The sequence below is a fragment of the Juglans regia genome, chromosome 13 (assembly GCF_001411555.2).
Source record: "Juglans regia cultivar Chandler chromosome 13, Walnut 2.0, whole genome shotgun sequence".
Lineage (NCBI taxonomy): Eukaryota > Viridiplantae > Streptophyta > Magnoliopsida > Fagales > Juglandaceae > Juglans > Juglans regia.
The window spans coordinates 33,384,750-33,407,158 of NC_049913.1; the positions used below are offsets into that span (position 1 = coordinate 33,384,750).

At 36.4% G+C, this 22,409-nt stretch overlaps 1 protein-coding gene across 6 annotated transcripts; it reads right to left on the reverse strand.

Annotated features, from left to right (window-relative positions):
* Positions 1-912: 912 nt before the first annotated feature.
* On the reverse strand, positions 913-17,739 carry LOC109003335 (CYP enzymes assisting alcohol dehydrogenase-like). Of its 6 annotated transcripts, XR_004798058.1 has the most exons (13): positions 17,521-17,654; positions 17,162-17,304; positions 17,017-17,054; positions 16,404-16,812; positions 16,079-16,318; positions 15,817-15,975; positions 14,747-14,900; positions 14,498-14,562; positions 3,197-3,454; positions 3,001-3,106; positions 1,750-2,139; positions 1,096-1,659; positions 913-1,005 (listed from the first exon to the last, which is right to left on the reverse strand). XR_004798058.1 is itself a non-coding variant. In XM_018981429.2 (7 exons), exons 1-7 carry the CDS (start codon positions 17,555-17,557, stop codon positions 14,784-14,786), a joined length of 1,143 nt encoding a protein of 380 aa, XP_018836974.2. In that variant the 5' UTR covers positions 17,558-17,739; the 3' UTR covers positions 14,670-14,783. The 6 variants fall into 6 exon arrangements, 2 of the variants coding, with proteins under 2 accessions (XP_018836974.2, XP_035540654.1); XR_004798059.1 differs by lacking the exons at positions 3,001-3,106; positions 3,197-3,454; XR_004798061.1 differs by lacking the exons at positions 3,001-3,106; positions 3,197-3,454; positions 14,498-14,562.
* Between the last annotated feature and the right edge of the window lie 4,670 nt (positions 17,740-22,409).

Sequence of the window (22,409 nt, forward strand, 5' to 3'; positions counted from 1 at the left end):
GCATAATCCACCACTTCACCTAACATCTGACTTCAAAATTTTTGCAATCCATTCCAATTCCAACTTAACAAAATGGAGCAAACGTCGATATATTACATAACCATAAATATTATCTCAATTAAGGAAAGTTACAAATACCATTAAACTAAAATATTAATATAACTTGAGATTTTTATCTTATAATCCCCTCAATCATCGTCCTCGTCGTTATCTTCCTCTTCTTCATCATTCCCCCTTCTTCATCTTCCTCTTTCTCTTTATTCTCTATTTGCTTTTGTCCTGCAACCTGAATATAAATTCAAATGAAGGTCCAAAAATTCCAAAATAAAGTTGATTGATATCAACTAAACATATGTGGGGTGCTCACCTGTGCATGCACGAATGTATTTACTAAGTTTCGCAATTCAGTTAATTCGTTTCGCATTTTATCAAGCTCTTCCTTGAATGCACCATCTTCTTGCGTAAAAGTTGGTAGTGAATGTTGACAAGTTTGCCTTGTAGGGGTTGGTCCAAACCCCAAACCGCGCACACGTCCAGGCCGTTCTGGGCCCATAACTTTAGAATAAACATCATCTGATGCCCAAGTCATGGTTCCTCCAGACCTCTTTCTATCGGACTTGTGTCCTATGTTTAAAGTTCCTCCATCTTAGCCTATAATAGATAATAAAAAATACATATTTTTCATCTTATAAATCCATTAAAATTAAAAGGTAATAAATTTGAAAATAAACATATCACTTTCTTCCTCATCTCATCATTGTAGTGGGTAGCATCCTTTCTCTTATGGGTCGTGACAAACAACTGGGCTTGACTTGGCAACGTCCCAATTGATTTTTGCTGCATCCAATATTATAGATCAAACACAAATATCGAAAATAAAGAAGTAACAAATATTCGGCAATAAATAAATACCGCATCATGGGCATATCTTGCATAACTTTTTGATCCTCCGCTGTGAACAACCAACTACTTCTTGCGACACTCCTTATTTTTATTACATTTTGACTACAACATCACAAAGATTATGAGAATTATGATTAAAATAACTAGTTGGTTGACTTTCTAAATCAATAAGAGAAATGCGCGCTTTGTTACCTTGTATTCTGGATCGAACCAAAGATTGGCCAACTCTTCTAGTTGCGATAAATCCACTATATCGAGACTTGCCCTTGCCACAATTGCAAAGGTGTCTTTTTCATGAAGTAACTTTTTCTTCAATTCATGCTTGTAGTCTTTCCATTTCTTCCCCAGGTCCTTCAGTATCCATTTTTTGAATGTATCCAACTTGTCATCAGGAACTTTAAACACTTGTCATACAGTCAAAATAAATTTACACAAGTATATGTCTTGATTTCTAACAAAAATTTCAAAATATAACTATTTAATTAATAATAATGGTTTAATACAAGTTCTATACCATTATAAGACTCCACTCTTCCTCCTTTATGGTTTTAGGCACCAAACACCAATCCTTGTAAATTATTGGAACCAACTTATTAGTTCTAGCTATCAGGCCACCAAACCTTACCACCCTTGAGTCTTGCTTTTTAATGGGTTGACCAAGATTATTGAGCTCCATATCAATTCGCTCTCCTTCTGGAAGATGCCAAATGTCATGAATCGAGTGCAATTGTCTCTTTACTCTACCTCCATTACTATCTGCAAAAATGGATTTAATGACATTGTTACTATTTTGTAAATGTGCATTCATAGTAAAATAAATAAGAAATAAGAAAAAAAAAAACATACCAACAATGACAACAAAACGATCTCCAATGTCGAAACACAAGTCGACATTTTCTACTTCTGAATGTGGTTCTATTGGTACAGGTGTTCATGACTGGGTCTCTCTGCTGATCTCTATATGTCTAGGTAGTTGGCCTCCCATCTGTATCGATGTAGAAGCTTGGGTCCCTTTCTGTGAAGGTAATGATGGCTGGGAAGGACAATCTACAGATGGAGATGACTCCACCATCCTATCAACAGAAGGGGGCGGCCCATCTATAGAGGGTAATGAATGGGCCATCCTATCAAGGGATGGGTATGATTGCGTCTCACTATGGACAATTGGTATTGAAGTAAATTGTCTTCGTAAGTGTGATATGATAGTCATCGCCTTCTTTTTTGGACCAATTGTACCTATACAAAAATAAATTTACATATATGCAAATCAATAGGAATAATAATATTTGGAGCATGATATGATATAGAAGTAAAGTTATAAGAGATATCATGTTAAAAAGTCTAAATATATATTTCTTACTCAACAATATTAAGGAGTTTCGATCGTCATTCCATCTATGTCATTTCACATCCACCCAACATCGTCAGTAGCAAGTTCAATAGCTTCATCGTTGGAAGTGTTACAATATTCATTGACTAAATATTCATCCTCATCATTGTCAGTCACTTCCTCTTCACCAGTGTCATACACGTCTCTTGGTTTTGTCTTAACAATGACAACCCAATTTGGGCATCTTTCATTTGTCACATAATATACTTGAGATACTTGGAAAGATAAAACAAACGGATTATCAGTTATCCGATTACCAGTGTGTACTAGATGAGAAAAATTTACAAGACTAGACACAAACTCGTCCTCCTTGAAACCTTTACCCCTAGTAACGTCTGCCCAATCATATTTGAATAACACATATCGAGATCCATCATAATACATAATCTCAATTATGCGTGTTAATTGGCTATACCAAGCAGGGCCATCTTCAGTACACACACTAACACCACAATTCTGAGTTTTCTTCCCATTTTCGTAATTTCTTGTACGATATTTTGTGCAATTGATGACAATTTGCTTAAATTCTTTGGCAACTTGCATAGGACCTTTAGAATGCATTACGATTTTATGGCCCAATTCACTTCTTCCATCATCATCCATTTTCATTACCTGAAATGTTGGATTATTAGAATTGAGTAGATGATGAAAACTAGAGAGACATATCAAATTATGTGATATAATATTGAATGGGGTGTAAATAGTACATAGTCTTGAAACCAATTACAAAATTGGTCTTGGTGCCTCTTCTGTAGTTCGTCATTCGATGCATGCCTCTCATCAATTGTATTCCTCAATATTTCCAAGTGCATTCTACATATGTCCACGACATCACAAATATTTGCTATAATTACACAAATATAAATGAAATATAATTTAATTCGTACGTATTATGCAACTCACATGCGGAATGGAGTGAAATCATCAGAGTTGAAGAGAATATAGCGATGTGCTTGAGTCCACTTCGTAAAATCGAGGCGAACGTCAATAACTTTTCCTTTAAAATCATCTGGGTTTCTAGATGGTCTATTGAAAATCGTTTGAGCGGATTCTAAATAACGAGAACAAAACGTCAATAATTCCTCCAGCAAATATCCTTCAGCAATGGAACCTTCTGGTGCATCTTTATTACGCACATGAAACTTAAGTCGATGTAGGTACCTAGAACAAAAATCATGAGATGACTTGAAAAGTATTTTTTTACTTTAATAGATTTATGTGTTTGTAATTCAATAACTATAGCATACATTTCAACGGGATACATCCATCGACAATGAACGGGTCCTCCAAGTTTACATTCTACAACTAAATGTATAACCAAGTGCACCATAACCATGCAAAATGATGGCGAAAATATCATTTCTAATTGACACAATATGTAAGGTATTCTAGATTCCAATCGGTCCAAATCTTCAAACCGCATCGTTTTCGAGCAAATTCCCCTGAAGAATCCAGATAGCTCAATTAATGGTTCTATTACCTTCTTCGGTAATGACCCACGTAATGCAATTGGCAAAAGTTATTGGATCAGTATATGGCTATCATGACTCTTCATGCCCACTATAGTATGATGTTCAAGCTTGACACAACGTGAAACATTTGAAGAATAACCATTTGGTACTTTTACATTTTTTATAACCTTCAACAAGTCTTATTTCTCTTTATTATTCATTGTGAAAATAGCTGGAGGCAAATATGTCTTGTTTGCAGCTGTGATAATCGGATGAAGTTGTGGTCTCAAACGCATCTCTTGTAAGTCAAGGCGTGCCTGTATGCCATATGTTGATTTCGTAACAATATTTAACAATGTGCCAACAATATTATCTACCACATTTTTTTTCAATGTGCATCACATCAAGATTATGACACAATAAATTATTTTTCCAATAAAGCAAACTAAAGAAAATACTACATTTCTTCCATGAGTGTTCCTTAACAGTAGTGGACCCCACAACTGTATTTCTTTTACAATTTGTTCTATCATTACATCTTTCATCATCTAATTATTCCAAAATCTCATCAGGTGTTGGCATAGTAGGTGGAGGATCAATTTCTCGTATACCATTAAATGTTCTTGCCATCATTATCCGCTAGAGGATGGTTGATGAGAATGAGTGGAGGTAGTGGCATGTGAGTCAATAATAGGAGAATGGGAAATAGGTGGTGCTTGAAATTGGTTAGATAAAGAAGATGATAATGATGGTACTGGTAATATTATAAGGAAGTATTGGTTGGAAAGATTGTAGACTATACCTGATCACGGGCTGGGAAAGTGCATTCATAAAAAATAACATGATGTACACCCTAGTGCTTTGTGGATCCAAACACTTATAGCCTTTATGATTCAGACTACGGCCCAGAAAAATGCATTTCTTTCTGTGAAAGCTAAGTTTGTGAGAATTGTATGACTTAAGTAAAGGTTAGCAGCAGCAACCAAAGACTTTGAGTTCTTTATAGTCTAGTGCCTTATGGAAAAGAGTGGTGTATGGTGATTCAAGATTGAGGAGAAGAGTAGGCAATCTGTTTATGAGGAATACTATTGTAAAAAACGCATCAACCCAATATTTTTGTGCAAGATCTGAATGTGCTAAGAGAGCTAGACCCTAGACCAGTTTTAGTTATGTGCCTATGTTTCTTTTTAGCAACCACATTCTGTTGAGGTGAATGAGGACAAGATATTCGATGAAGTATTTCTATTCATGTCAAAGAAGTGTTTGAACTGATGTGAGGTAAACTCACCACCTCCATCAGTTTGAAAAGATTTGATATTTGTGTTAAACTGATTTTCAACAAAGAACTTAAACTTTACAAAATTTGAGAAAACTTTAGATTTATGAGTCATTGGAAACAACCATATATACTTGAAAAAGTCATCAATAAAAATAACATAGTGATTACAACCTCCAACAGATTGAATAGGAGATGACCAAACATCAGAATGGATGACTTCCAAAGGATTGAAATTGACTCTTGAAGATCGACTAAAAGGCAATTGCTTTATTTTTGCTAGTTGACAATATTCACAAACAAAGGAAGATACATTTTGTTGGGACACTGGAAGTTGAAAATGCTTAAGAACATGTTTAGTTATTGGTTGAGATGAGTGTCCAAGTATGTGATGCCACAGAGACTTTGATGTTTTAACTCCCATCATGCAGGTAAACCTTGTGTTATTTTTTATATATGCCTTTCGCAGTTGGATTGGGTACAATCCATCCTCACTATGTCTGTAATGTAGCAGCTACTTGGTCTTGCAATCCTTTATAGAAAAATCAAATTCAGTGAGTTCAAAAAAATAGTTATTATCAGCACACAACTTTTAGATATTCAAAAGATTGACAGCAGCTTGAGGACAATGAAAAATATTATTAAATGTGAATGAAGAAGTTTGAGTGGAAAGTATACTAGAACCAGAATGTTGAATAGGTAGAGAGGTACCATTACCAACTACAACTAACTCAGGACCTTGATATGGTTGTTGATTTGGGAGATTATCCAAGTTGGTTGTAATATGAGTGTTTGCCTCACTGTCAACATACCATGCTTGGTCTTCAATATTTGAGTTTTTGGTTGCAAACATTGCAACTAGTTGCTTAGGAGGATGACGACCCTATAAGCATGGTTCATTCTATGAAAACAATCCAAAACTTGGTGATTTGTACTCCCACAGATTTGACATGGAACTTGTTTAGATGTGGACTAGGAGTTGGTGGGCTGAAAGTTCACATGTGGACTTGACTGCTTTTTATGCTTGTATAGCCGATATTTTTTAGATGGGCCAAAGTATTTAGATTTGGAATGGGGAGGTTGATTGTTATGATATCGAGAGTCAAGAGCAAAACTCACAGCTTCAGTAAAGGGTTAGTAGCAGTTCATGGTTTAACAATTCTGCTTAGAAGTCTTCAAAAGTCATAGGGGTATTTCAAGTGGCAAAATTAGAAGCAGTCACAAATGAGGTATATGAGGGGCTGAGTCCACTAGTGATGTATGAGATGACACCCTCATCATCAACTTATTTTCCCACTGCTGCTAACTGATCTGCCAGTGTCTTGGCCAAGGAAATAAATTATTGGCAAGACTTGAAGTCTTGTCGAAGACTCTGTAATTGCCTTTTGAGATGTGCAACTCTTGAACGAAATTGCAATGAAAATCTGGCTGCTAAAGACTGCCACACTTGTTTGGAAGTGTTAAGACCATACATAGTTGAAGGTACTGCTTCAGTAAGCGTGGCATTAATCCAGATTAGTAGATACTGAACTTTCTTGTTCCAGATATCTAATCTGGATTCAGAGTTTGGGAATCAGGTAGGTGTCGTGAAGGGCATGGCTCAGTGCCATCAACAATACCCAAAAAATCATGACTCCTTAAGACTGGAAGAAACTGTGACAGTCATAACAAGTAATTTGAGCTGTCCAGTTTGACAAAAACTAACTGTGTGATGTTGGGAAATGAAAACATGATTGTAGTAGAACTAGAATTGGTCATAACAATAAGTGTAAACCCGTGGGGCTCTTGATACCATGAAAGAACTCAGTATTGAGAGAAAAAATTTTCCTCATATCATTTCATGTTCTATACATGTATATATACTAAAGTTGTAGATAAACTATACAATGTAACTTAATCTATACATGATAACAAATCAACATTAAACTACAATCCATTACAAGAGATCAATATGTTGATATGGTGGTGCTAATATCCTAGAGACTTGAATGATAATTGATTTGCAGTGGCTGCATTTGATCAGTCATTTTGATTTCCTTCCTTAACACTACCTCTTGGCTTCCTAGCAATCATCTGTCACTCAATCACAATCATCTGTCCAATCCTCCACCTCCTCCCTACCTAATCTCAACCACACTATCCATGTCAAATTGAACCACACCAATTACCTCTTATCGCACACTCATTTGGTTCGATAATTCCAAGGCCAACCAACAACGTTTTGGCTATATTAATGGCACTCTACTTGCTCTCTTCATTTCAACCTAACACTTCTACCATTAACGACTTTGACAACCTCATGACCAATCTTGTCTACACCACTCAGTTTCAATAGGACAAACTGATATCGAGTGTCATGTCTTCTACATTGATTAAAGAAGTTCTTGGTTATGTTTTCGGTTTTCAAACCTCTTGTGAGGTTTGGCCCACTTTAGAAAGAATTTTTTCTTCTCAATCCAAAGCCCGTGAGGTCAATTCCCGCCTTCATCTTGAAACTCTGGCTCACTATCAATTGCCGACTACTTCTACAAAGAAAAATAGGCACATACATTAGCTGCCATTGATGAACCTCTCAAAGATCTTTCCTACATTTTGGCAAATCTTGGCTCTAACTATGACTCTTTAGCCACCTCTATCATAAGTCAAATAGATCCCATATGTGTTGATGAACTCCATGATCATCTACTTACTCATAAGCAACATCTTGAACACACTTTTCCTACTGATCTATATCAATCCAGTGTCGATGTGGCTCAACACAACAACCCTACCAACAAAAACCAATGATTCTTCATCTCAATTTCCACATTTAAATCATCCCACCTATTAGGTTTGCCTCAATCTTGGACATACTACAACAAAGTGGTATCATCGATATGATTAAGGGTGTAACCGGTCCGGTCCGATTTTGGACAAAATTTAGAAACGAATCGGTATGTACCAGTTTTGCATTTTTCAAAACCGATTACCCTCCTAAACTGATACCTCCGGTTTCCGATCTGGTTCGGCTCAATGTTTTGATTTTTTTAAAATGTCAAAAAACATCTAATAAAGTATTATTTCTTATGATAAAATGTTATTAATAATTTAATATATATTTTTTATGTTTAAAGCATATGATCAATTAATAATATTCTCTTATATATAATTATATTAATAACATATAATCAAACAAATTACAAATGTTCATATTTAAGCTTAACATTTCATGTTATAATTTATAAATTATAATATGAAATTAGTTTATATATGATATATAATTATATATAAAAATTTAATATATAATTATATATTATATATAAAATTATATATATTATTTTATATAACATATAAAATTAATTTATAAATATATATTTTTTTTTCAACCGGTCCGGTCCCGGAAACTACGTAACCAAAATCAGATTGGGTCCGGCCAATTTTCATAATATAGGAACTGGTTCCAGACTGGACCAATTCAAAACCAGACCAACCGGTCCGGTCCGGTCCAATTTTCCGGTTTGTCGGTTTAGATTTACGCCCCTAGATGTGACCATGGCTTCCAGTGTGAGAATCAACTTCCATCTGCCTACTATACTTCTTAATCTCAAACACCTTATCTCAATTGGTACCCTAACATTGGTTCCACCAATCACCTAAAAATTGACTTAGCCAAACTTAATGTGCAAGCTGAAAAATGCCATGCTCCAAATCAAATACAAGTTGGAAATGGTCAATGTTTGGACATTATTTATTTTGGTTCAATTCATATTCCCTCTACTTCCTGCACCTTTTTTGTACAATATATTACATGTGCCTCATTAAAAAAAAAATTATTTCAACTAATCAGTTTACTGGCTAAAACCACACAGTCATTGTGTTTCATCCATCTTTTCTTATTGTCAAGAACTTTCACACAAGGAATTTACTGTTGTAAGGCCCAATAAAAGGTGTTCTCTTCCCTTGGCCTTTATCCTCAACCTTTTCTAGTGTTGCTTGTGTTGGTGAACGTGTTTCTATCTCACAATGGCATCATTGTTTAAGCCATCCTGTATTCAACATCATTCTTTCAATGTTGTCCTATTTCAAACTTCCAATGTTTGGGAATAACGCTTCCTCAGTTAATTCCTTTTGTCACCTAGGTGAACTACATCATCCTCATTTTAATATATCACCGTCTATGTCCAATGGTCTATTGGACCTTCTTTTTCTTGATGTATGGGGTACTACCCCTCTTCTATCTTTCAATAATAAAATATTATTTCTTTGCGTTGTTAATGACTTTAGCACTAGGATGATGCATTTGATATTGCTTTTTTTTTTTATTAATAGGCTGCCATTTAATCTAAACAAACACAATTATCAATTTGAATTTCTTTTCCAAAAATCACTTGACTACATGACATTCCTAAAGACCTTTGTAGTGAATGTTGGCCCTATCTTAAACCCCATAACAAATAATCCTTTAAATTCAAGTCGTGTTTTCCTTCGGTACAATAAACCATATCGGATATGTGTCTTGACTTGTATCTGGCTGTGATTATGTTGCTTGACATGTAATTTTCAATAAATTCTTTTTCCCTTTTCAAACGAATAGAACTCAGTCCTCATCCACTTCTATTTCAAACTTCAATATGTCATGTTCTTTGACGATTACACTCCCTACATCTTCTCCCACACTAGCTCCTCATGTTGAGCCTCCCTTCTTGTTTGTTCTTTCTTTACCTATTATTTTTGCCATAGAGTGCTCTCACATGACCTCTAATCCTTGTCCTGATCCCTCTCTTTAACCACAGCCTCAACCTCTCACTCACAACATGACGACTTGTTCCCAACATCACATCACAAATGGCACTATCGAATACCCATTACCACATGCCTTAACAATTTCAATCGACTCTTCCTCTGATGAAACTACATGTTATATTTTCTCTACAATTAAACATGTTTTCCGGGGTGATGCCATGGTTGCGAGTTTAATGGCCCTTAAAAAATGACATTTGGACACATTCCCTCTCAACCCTATTTGAATTTTGTAGGATGCAAATGAATATTTCGGATCAAAAGAAAAGTCAATGGCAATGTTGAGTGGTACAAGGCAAGTAACTTTGCAAAAGGATTTATTCAACAAGCTGGGTCAGATTCTCCTGAGACCTATAGTCCCATCATTAAGCTCATCACAATTAGAACAATTCTAATCTTGCCATTTCAGATGGCTGGTCACAGAAGCAAATTGATGTCAGCAATATTTTTCTACATGGTTTCCTTTTCAAGACCATTTAGGTGCAACCACCAGGCTTCGTGCATCACAATGTCACGTATATTCTCAAGAAAGTCCTATGAAAAGTCAATGGCAATGTTGAGTGGTACAAGGCAAGCAACTTTGCAAAATGATTTATTCAACAAGCTGTGTCAGATTCTCCTGAGACCTATAGTCCCATCATTAAGCTCATCACAATTAGAACAATTCTAATCTTGCCATTTCAGATGGCTGGTCACAGAAGCAAATTGATGTCAGCAATATTTTTCTACATGGTTTCCTTTTCAAGACCATTTAGGTGCAATCACCAGGCTTCGTGCATCACAATGTCACGTATATTCTCAAGAAAGTCCTATGACTTCATAGGCCCCTAGGGCTTGGTTTTCATCACTTAAGTGGATGGCTACTCAAACTTGGTTTCACTACCTCTAATGCGCCATTTGATGTTCACTGCCTCTAAGGCGCCAAAATCTTACACTAATCATTTCACCTATGGCTGCTTCGAGTCCTCGTAGCAATCTTTTTGAAATAGTTTTATCTTGCAACTGTTTATCACAACATCTTGGAAGCCCTTCAATACTTCTTTTTTACCCACCTAACATAGCATTTACTATCAATAAAGTATCTCAGTTCCTTCAAGATCTTATGATGGTTATTGGACTTCTATCAAGCATATCCCCCATTACTTGAAGCATACTATTACACATGGTCTTCACATTTGTAGATGCTCCTTTACCCAGCTCTTTGCTTATTCATATGCTAACTGCATAGGATGCGTAGATGATGCTATTATGTGTTCCTTGGAAGCAATCGTTTCTCATGGAACCCCAAAACGCAGCCTATTGTGTCCTGCTTGAGTGCAAAAATCGAATATAAGTCACTTACCAATGCTACTACTCAGTTACTCTGGTTACAGTCCTTGCTTAGTGAACATGGCCTTTTCCCAACAGCTCCTATACTTATCCTTCAACCTAGTCTTTCATGCTTGTACAAAACACATTGAAATTGATAATCTTTTTATATGAAACAAAGTTGCTCAAAAGGCAATTCAAGTTCAATCCTTGTCCTTTCCCAAAAAGGATCAGCTTGTTGATATTCTAACCAAACCAATTGTTTCCTCTCGATTTTACTACCTTATGTTCAAATCTCAACATGTGCCCCTCACCATTGCTATTGCCATTGCGGAGGCTTGTTGAAGGATCACTCTTAAATTCAAAACCAATTGATCACTATAAGAACAAATACAACAAATAGCAACAACAACAACAAATGGCTACTAAATGTGATATTTGTTTCTAGAGTAATGCTAGATACATTCGTGGAGTATACAAGCGCCACATAATCCTTTTAAAAAAGAGCGGGATCCATTATTAAAAACATTGCTAGTTCCATGAAATATTTTTTAAATGCTTTGATATGTATATACTACAATAACTAGGCATGATCTCTCACCCTTTAAAACCTAAGCCTTGATGTTCATCCCGTCTGGTCAAAGCGGCTTAACATTCCATGCCGGAAAAATAAGCAACATAGTTTGATGGTATGTTTCGTTCTAGATAAAATCCCAGCCGATTTGGTGCATTTTGGTTCATTCAACAAAATTCTGATATCTTGTCAAAATTGGCGTTCCAGTTCAAAATTATTATGAATAGAATTTTTAAAATTTTGTGAAAATGTAAATAAACTGGTAATTTGACTAGTTTTTTCTCCAACCGGTGATAACCCCTTCTTTTCCCTCTTCTCTTTGATACCCCATTCTTGCAGTTGCGAAGCTCGTGACCCACCACAAGCAAACACCTTTAGTTCCACACAACTAGCAACCACTCGGTCCGCTTTGCCACAACTCACCGCCTCCACACTCCACTATACTCTTGGTCTCTATGTGTGTGTGTGATAGAAAGCTCTTTGTATCTTATATTCTATATTTATTGAAATCTGAAACTTGATAGTATCTCTATATTTATTGTTATATATATATATATATATATACACACACACATATAATGATTATCCAAAAATGATTCACTAAAACGTAATGGTATGAAAATATTTTGTTCCACTACCTCAACCAAAACAATCATCCGAATTCAAATTCAAGACTTCGATTAAAACTCCAAAGAGAAAGCTGCTATAATGGCAAAAACCAAAGGCTGGAAAGTTCAGGCTAATACCTCGTTTAGTTACACAAACTATCTTATCTTATCTAATTATTATAACTTTCTTAAACTCACACACAAGGTACAATAAATAATTCAACTTTTTCAAATTTCAAAATAAAAATTATATTAAAAAATTATATTCTAACAATATTTTATTCAACTTTCAATTTTCATCTCATCTTATCTGTGTAACCAAACGAGGCTTGGAAGTACTTTTGACAACAAGTGTTGATGGTGGTGTTATATGTAAAACTGCTTCTTATTCTAAAAGTTTAAGTAGAGTGAAGTGTAGAGTCAAAGTTCAAACTTGAAGCTTATGTTCTCATACTATGTAAAACTACTACTTGTTTCAAAAATTTAACTAATGGAAGAGTTAGATTTTATTGTTTATACTATATCTTAATACTCTCTCACACATATGGGCTAGAGTTTCCCTTAATAAGTAGACCTAACAAGTGGAATATTTAATTAAATGGGTGAAGTGTATATCATGAACTTTGCTTTGTTACCATGTGAAGACGCTATTTATCCGAAAAGTTTTAGTTTATGTGAAGAGATAGATTTTAATAATTTATGTTTTAATTTAATGAGTAATTATACACTTACAACTATTTTACAATTCATTTTCTAAAAAATTAAATTTAAATATTATAAAACCACCCTCCATTTTATGTAGAGTTTATAAAATAGTTGTAAGAGAATTGCAAGTTGATCAATTTTCTATCTTAGTAGAGATGACCATGAAGATTTTATTGCAGCTTTCTCACACTCCTATGGGGATGGAACTAGCACGATGGTAGAAGCTCAGGCTTTATTGGATGGACTAAAACTATGCAACAAACTAAACTTACCTAGAATGGAGATGGAGTCTGATTATAAAAACCTATTGCAACATTGGTGGCACAAGGAAGGGGGAATCGAATAGGCCATCATGGCGATTGAGGTTGACGAATTATGTAATTTGTTTGATGAAATTCAGGGCTGGCTCAAGGGGTAGGCAACTAAGCCCACCGCCTAAGCCCCCCCCAGTAGGCCCCCAATAGAAAAAAATATATATTATGACCTTAAAAAATAAACTATAGAAAAAATATTGGCTAGCATAAAAGATGAAATTTTTTTTTCTAAAATAAAATCAATCTTAAATGGTAAAATTTGGTTAAAAAAACTAGTAAATATAGAAGTTTTATTAAAAAAAATCTTACTCAAAATGTACAAAATTTTCGGACAATAGTGAAATTGAAATAGAAGTAGCAAAATGATGATATATTACTCTTGAATATTTTATAAAATATGATGTTTATTTTCATATCGATGACCTTATTTGTTTTCATAATGAAGTACTAAAAGAAGTATATATATGGATAAGGGATAATACTCTATTTACAGAAAAATTAGATTCTCTTTCAAATTGTTATAGTACTTATAGATATTATTAATCAAAATAATATTAATATTTGTTTTGCATTTCAAAAAATTTTAATAAAATTTTATTATTTAATATTTAAATATTATTATTATTTTTAACTTAAAGCGTCATGTACTTAATCGTCGCCTTAGGCCACAAAATATATTGAGCCGTCCTTGTGATGAATGTACTAATGTCATTAAGTGCATTTGATGAGATTGATGTACATAAGACTTAAATCTCATGTCATTTACAACCTCTAATATAATTTTCACATGACTAGTGATAAAATTATGTTTTTTTCTTATAAGACTATAATGTGTTGATCATGGCAATCCTTAATTATAGAAGTGAAGACTTCTTATCAACATCATGTGTTTTCATATCCTGAGCATGATCAACACGCAGCATATTGAGAAGAACTTGAATATTTTCTCAAATTCTCTAAAGCCAATTAACTTGATGAACATGCATGATCGGCATCCTTTATGCATGATTATGCATATTGAGAAATGGATGCTGATCTTCACTTCTCCCTTCAGTTGCCAATCTATCCCTAATCTTCTCTATGCATGTCTGAAACTTCAGAAATTGAAAGTGCTGGGAAAGTGTCTTCTACTCTAGTACTACTTGTGCCTCAAACTCTTTTAGAACGTAGTAATTAATAGGACTCTTACATTTGTGATCTGGGTGCCATTTCCCCTCACATGGGTAATAAAGTCCCTTCTCGACCTCTTTCTTCCTTCATTGAAAAGAATTATGAAAATGGTTATATATGTCTATCATTATTCATAAAATTTGAAGACTATGGGTTATCATTGCATGGTTTGTGTGTATGATAACTCAACCTTCAACATCGACCATGAACATAACTAAAATGTTATTGTAACTTGATTGCTGCCAGCAATTAAAAAGGAAAATCTTACTTATATTATGCAATCCTTGTACAAGCAAAGGCTAGGATCAATCACACAGCTTGATAAGAACCTTCACACAATCAGGCTGTTTCAGTAGCTCAAATGCTGTATCTATATCTTCCAATCTAACTTCGTGAGTCAAAAGCTCATCAAGTTGGATTTCCTGTGGAAGAGAATATAACAATATTTCAAAAAGTTATGAGAACTCAACATGATTGATAAATGTTGGTTAATTATGGTAATTATTTTACACTATATGGAACATGGTGCTGTCCCTTATACAAAACAAAACGTACATGACACAATAAGAAGTTCAAATAAGATGCATGCTGCCATATAAGATGCTAAAGCAAACATGTACGAGACACAGTAAAACAATATTGGTTTTACTATCAATGTTTTTCGAGAAGCGAATATAGTGGCAGATTTTTTGGCAAGGGAATGTACTAGGGGGTGTCTTTGGATTTTTTTGGGGATAATTATGGTCCGGGTCGGTTTCGTGGTCTTGTACGTACTGATAGATAGGGTTTACCTTATATGCGAGCACGATAGAATTTTTATTTGGGTTTGTATAAAATAGTTTTCGGTTTATATTGGTTTGATGCTTGGGTTTGGTCATGTTTATGTCTATATGTAACCCCCAGGTGTCGGGTTTGTTACAATTGTTTTCCTCAGCCACAAGTGAGGGTTTTTTTAACAAAATTAGGGTACCATCATCTTCTCTAAAAAAAAAAAAAAAAGAAGAAGGAGAAGACAGTACCAATGCTTCGAGCCAGGTGGCAATAACAATTCGGATTCATGAGAAGACATGTACGTTTTAAACTGAATGGATACTATCAAAGTATCAATATATTTCAGTTGAAGAATTGAGAGGATCATACAAAATTAGATGCTTTGAGTCAAGTAGCAATGGAAATTTGGGTTTATGGGTGGCAGTTTTTGTTGTACTGTCTAGCTAAAAGTTGCAAATAAGATGCATGTATGCTGCTATATCAGATGCTAAAATCAGACATATAAGAGACATTGAAAACAATTTACGTTTGCAAGTGTAGATGGTACTTTTATTCATAATAATTCACCTTATTTTTGCATTTGTCGACTATAATAGGAAGGTCAGTTTTGACTCTGAGCCCACCAAAAATGGAACCCTTCAAATTTCCACCAAACACTAGGGAAAGGAAATTGATCTCCACAGTTGCATGATTTCCTTCTCCAATTACTATTGTTTGGCCTTTTCCCTTATCATGACCATCAACAAAAGATCACTACAAATTAATAATAAATAAAGGAGATCATACCTTTTTTTCTGAGCTAAATGTAATAAGGAGTTGATAAAAGTACCATTTTTGTTGCTTGGAGAGCTTCATTGACTAAGGGTGCAACCCCTGTGCACTCAAAGCAATAATCCACACCCATTCCACCTGTTAATTCTTTAACTAGCTCGGAAATAGATTTATGACCATGTCTTTCTGGGTTTATAAAGTCAGTCATTCCAAAAGCTTCTCCCTTTGTCTTTTTTCTCTCATTTTTGTCAATGCCAATTATCTTTGCTGCCCCTTGCATTCTGGCCCCTTCTATTGCCTGCAATTTCCAAGTCAGGAAAAACAAATTCAATAGGAACACAAGTATCAGCATGAATAAAAGCTAATTAAAGGCATATTCATACCCCTAATCCAACAGCACCAAGACCAAGAACAGCAACACTCGATCCTTTCTCAACCCCAGCTTCCTTCCAAGCAGCCCCAAATCCAGTTGAAAATCCACATGAGAGAAAACTAGCATGAGGCAGATCAATTATGCTTGGATCAAGCTTGAGGATGTAATTAGCATCAACAACCATGTACTCAGACCATGTAGAGCAAGAAAAGGAGTGATACAGCATCTGGCCGCCTCTTGCAGACATTCTTGAAGTGCCATCAGGCATAAGCCCACTGAAGGGTACTGGGTATTTAAGGCACAAGTTGGTCTTTCCTGACAAACAATTCTCACAGTCTTGGCACTCCCCAATGAAGGTTGGAATGACAAGATCTCCTTCTTTGAGATCTGTTACTTCGTCACCCACACTCTCTATTACACTGCAATCACATAGTTTACATGATATAAGGCATCCAACCTCAATGTTATTGCAAACTTTGCTCGCTCATAATTACGAAAATGTGTCCAACTCTATTTGGTCTCCAGCCATGATAGTACTATAAGAAGCCCCGGAGCAAGAACATCTAACTTCAAACAGTGCAGAGATTTCAGAGAATTAAAGAGAGTTGAGAAGAGAAGTTTACCCAACACCTTCATGTCCTAAAACTCGAGGGAAAGCAGGCTGTAGAACAAGAAGGAATGATATCAAATCGTCTATCCCAAAGGAAAAAAAGTACATATTACAAACAGGACACACGAACTGATCAGCAAGGAAGAAAGAATACTAACGATTGGGAAGCCATTTGTTAATAAGATGTCGGTGTGACACACACTAGCATACAGGGTTTTGACGCGTACTTCACATGATTTTGGTGGCTCTACTTGTATCTCTTCCACCTTCACCGGCTCCCCCATCCCCCAACACACCACCGCTGCCAGCACCACCACCAATTGACATGAATTATATATATGTATGTATGTATGAGAGAGAGAGAGAGAGAGAGAGAGAGAGAGAGAGTACTGACTTGAGATGGCGAAAAGATCAAAGGAACTGTGTGATTGAACTATATATACATATGCAGTATATCATCTGCAACTCCACAATTAAAAGATAAATATTATAGGGCTTATATGTATATATATATTACCTTTGCATGTTATGACCAGAGAGTCGCTCTTGGACATTGCCTAGCTAGTTAACGATCCAAACTTAACAATGGAATTTGGAGGGTTAATTGATTCTTTGCGTCTGTAAATATTCCACTTAACAACGCATATAGTAAGTGAAGTACGATCATTTTGCAGACATTATCCAGTAAGAAAAGGATAAGGGCCGCAAGTTGGGCGAGCAATTATGGCTGCAAGTTGGACAACGATTGATGTGAATGCATTTATACAAATAATATCATCGAGGGAAAATGACACTTTAGAACTACCTTTTTTCTAGTAATGACTAGCCAGCTTGTACTGGCCTGGCCTGGTGCATTGGCGGAACTACTGGCCTCCAAAGAAAAATTATAATAAATTATTATTCAAAATTTAAATAAAATTTAGTAAAAAATAATATTAATCCCAAAAAATTTGAAAACTTCTTAAATATTCTTTCAAAAATATTCTTTGACCCATCTAAAATTATTGAGTCTTCTTAAAAATTAAGTATGAAAAAATAGTTTCTATATTTTCTTAAAGTCAATGATTTTTGCATCCAAAATATAAAAATGAGTATACGTACGTAAAAGATCCAAAAATATACCACCGAAAATTTAAAACTTTAAGATATGAGTTAAAAAAAATACAAGTATGTATATATATATATATATATATATATATATATGCGTTCATAAATATTTTTTTTATAAAATCCAAAAGTCTTTCATTTAAAAAAAATTAAAGTGTCTTTTTTTAAAACCTTTAGATGTTTGCATATTCTTTCCTAAATCCCATCAATCAATCTTTTACTAAATGAAAAATACATGAATAAAAAAATTAGTGTGATTTATTATTTTATTTGAAATAAAAATTTTAATAACACCAGCTATCGAGTTGATAAAAAAATGATTGCTATAAATTGAAGAAATATGCGTCTATAATGTCCTTTTTTATAATTATGAACAATAAAGTATATTATATACACAGAGCATATATGCAAGCATCGGCGTTATTGCATAGGTCAATATGCCCCCAAAGTCGAATTTATGGCTCCGCCACTGGCCTGGTGGGCAGGCCCCTGTACCTAACGCATCTCGCCCCCAGACCCAGGCTATTGGGCCGACTACCCACAGAAACTTGAAAAGATAAAAGTAGGGAAAGGGGAGGAGATGGACACTTACCTGCCCACCCCATACTATATATATATAGCCCTACAAGCTCATTCCTATTTTGAGTTTTCCCAGTCACTGTTCATGGTTAGTGGCTAATCTGTAGCACACCTTACGTGTCATCTTATAATTTTTTTTTAACAAAATGTCATCTACACTCACGAGGGTAGCACCCCCACCCCCTATCTAATTCCCTCTCTCAACTCATCCAGTCTCACCGTGTGCCACCTGCAGTGCCACCGGCTACCACCATCGGCTCCCCCTCACGCTAGCCACCTCCAGCCAGCTTCAAGCCTCCACGGCAGGCCCCATGCGTAGCCCCCTCTCTCAACCCGAAATGGGTTCTCCTCCATTGTTTCTCCCTCTCGTCGCTGCTACCGCCGTCGTCGTCAACCTCCAACCCCACCATCTAGCACCACCGAATCCTTAACCTCCCCCTAGCCACCGTCGAGCTTCCATAGCACTGCAGCCTTCCCCCTCTCTTTCCCGAAATGGGTTTCATCCATACACGGGTTCTCCACCTTAGCCTCACGTACGCCACCACCCACGACTTCCAGCCGCCACCTCGAGCCTCCCCTGGCCACCATTGACCTACCCCAGCCACTCATTGCTCCGATCTATCCCTCACGCAGCCCTCACTCTCCCGTGGGTTTCTCCACCCATTTGGCTTGGATCTGTCTCCCTCCAGCCACCGTGCTGCCTCCCCCTCGCCACCACCAGCTCCACCGCATCTCCCTCAACCCTCCATGCTCAACCATGCCTCCCATTTGGCCTAGATGCGCAACGCGAGAGTGCAAGTGGGGGAGAGAATGGCAACGCGGGGTCGGGGTGGGGGAGAGGATGGCTATGCAGGTGGGGGTGGGGGGGTGCAGACGAAACGCGAGGGTGGGGGGAGAAGACTGAACTTCAAACTAGTAAAATTTAAGAGAGGAATTTGCTTTTGGTTGCAAGGACAAATTAGTCAATGTGCTAGGCCAGTAGGGTGTGATGCGGCTGCTTTCAAACAGTGGTTGCTCCCCAAATTTTTTCTCCTATTTTTTCTCTACAATTCAACCTTCATTTTCTTCTCCGTCTCCTTTATCAATCAATCTTCTTAGGCCTCATTTGGATGTTGGATGTTGAAATGACATGAGATGAGATGAAGAATTTGTTAATAGTAGTAAAATAGTTTGTAAATAGTAGTAAAATGATTTGAATTAAATATGTTTTATCGAGTTTTGAGAAATGAGAGAAAAAAAATTGAATAAAAATATTATAAAATTAAAATATTGTTATAATATAATTTTTTTAATTTTATTTTTGTTTTGAGATTTGAAAAAGTTAAAATATTTTTTGTATTTCTCCCCCTCTTCCTCTACCTTCTTCTCATATTCTTCTAGCTTTCTTCTCGTAAACCCATAACCATGGTTGTGGGTCACTCGAGCCAGTTAAGACTGAGAGACCTGGTCATGGCTCTCTACAACCCATGGTTACAACTTGGACATGGGTAGTGTTGTGGGTCTTCAGAGACCCACGGTGGATTGGTCAAGTTGTGACCCACGGCCACAGTTTGGCTGTCAGTCTCTACAAGTCCCACAGTCCTATGGATGTGGGTAAGATGGTCTGCAAGGTAAATCTGAATTTTTTTTTTTTTTTTTTTTGTGGTTTGATCCATGTATTTGAGGTTTGATCTATGGTTTGAGATTTAAATGTAAAGATTTTTTGTGTGAATATGAAGATTTGGGGTTTGATTTGTGTGGAATATGTAGATTTGTATATTGGGGGTTTGGATGGACAGAGTTCGAGCGGTGGGTTGACAAAGTTGCTTGCCTGTTTGACGAGAGCAAACAAAGAGTGGCTCAAGCGAGGTGGAAAATGACCATCCCCCAACCACGTGGATGCGAGGGTGGGGGGGAGGTGGGTAGACAACTAGCACCCCTAGTCTCAATAGAGTGAGTCCCTAGAAAAAGTAAGTTTTTACTAGTGAACCCATTTTTGAAAGGGACTCGCCCTAAGTTTGTACATTAGGACTTACATAAATCATCAAGTTTTTGTTAGATATGTCAATTTTAATGAAGGGGGATCACAGCCATGGATCACTTAGCTACCTATAATAGGTTTGTGATTAATGACATCAAATCAACTGTGTTATGATGCCAAGTTCACTTTTTAAATGACTGCGCTTGGATGCTATGTTCGCATCTAAATGGTCAGTATCTTGAAAATATTGCTGAGTAATAACTTGACAAGGCCATTATGAGAGCCTTAACTTCCCATATGAAGCAAGTAATGGGATCAGTTCAAAGTTTCAAAGCTTACTATATATTAAGAATAACGGCCCAATGGTTCTTGAATTACTCTCATATAATTTGGCATATGTTAGATCCTAATTTTCGAATGTGAATATTAATTCTCTTTATACTCGAACAAAAAGTAATAAATATTACAAGGTATAAGGAAACTATTTTGAACATGTTCTCAAACTAGAGGGAGCTGAACTAATTTATTAGGGTTTTTTTTTTCTATCCATCGCCTCGCTTACTATTATGTTGTTTTTCTATTTTTTTTAATGCCTTAATCTAAGTGGCATTCAGCAGCATTTCTGCACCCATCTACCACCATCCATCATACACACGCCCCATCGAAAATCTTTTGGTGTCTAGCTCCATCTCCCCTCCAAAAACTGTCATATTTTGACCAATGCATGGCTTCCACGTGCCACCATATTCTACCACCTATGATTATGTTATTCTTTTTCCAAAAGATTTATACTTTTTTGTCCTAGGTGTTGCAATGCGCACCGGATTTTGTTGGCTGAAGGAGAATCCATTAGCCGAAAATACTGCCTTCATGATGGCCTTTCCTTGGATATGAGTCTAGAAAGCATGAAATAAGAAATATTATATTCTATTTCCTAAAAAAATTCTATTTGGAGGTTGGTTCACCGATAGCACACTACACACCTAGTTTGGGAGTGCCACATCACAGTTCACCCCCTCCCCCTCTTGCTTCTCTCTCTCTTTGTCTCCCCCCTCCCCCCCCCCCCGCGTAGTTCTCTCTTGGTATTTCTCTTTATTTTTGTTTGGCCAATTTACAAAGCCACATTGGGTGCTTGTTTAGCAAGAAGAGACGATCTTCTTCCTCTCCTTCTGTTGCTACCATTTTTTCAGCATCAATGGCACTTCCAAACACTTCCCCCCGTGCACAGCTCCCCCCCACCCCTCCCCGGCCGCCCCGTTGTGAAGAAAATGGAAGTATATCATTCAAACCGAAGTTCCCTTCTAATTTTGACGTTGGAGAATCCAATCTTAGCTCCTTCCAAATAGGTTCTTCCTTGCATATTATTCAAATGTGCTCTCTCTCTCTCTCTCTCTCTCTCTACACATGTTTTTCCCATTCTTTAGATTGTTTAGTTTAAAGAATGCCATGGTTGAGTTTAGTGCAGCTAGAAAACCATTTCGAAAGTCAATTTAAATAGATTGTGGATGAGCATATGAGAGAAGGCGTTCTGTGGGGAAGAATGGTATGGGGGAAAGCTACTGTGTTTTGTGGAGTTTTAAGAAAATGTAACCACGCTGGCACCCCACTTAAGTGGTTTGTGGGGTTTGTGGTGTAAGCAATGTTTTTAATTTCGTACCGTACCGGCCGGTACGGCCGAAATTTTTCGTTTCGGCCGTCCGGCCGGTACAGGTACTATATATATTCCGTACCGGCCAAAATACCGGCCGTACCGGACTGTA

Bases quoted from the DNA above. Each gene is read 5' to 3' on its own strand.
- LOC109003335 (XM_018981429.2), bottom strand. From the start codon at position 17,557: ATGTCCAAGAGCGACTCTCTGGTCATAACATGCAAAG. The intron at 16,813-17,016 runs GTAAACTTCTCT...ATGTGATTGCAG, and splicing joins TTAGGACATGAAGGTGTTGG to TGTAATAGAGAGTGTGGGTG. The intron at 15,976-16,078 runs GTACTTTTATCA...GGTCATGATAAG, and splicing joins CTCTCCAAGCAACAAAAATG to GGAAAAGGCCAAACAATAGT.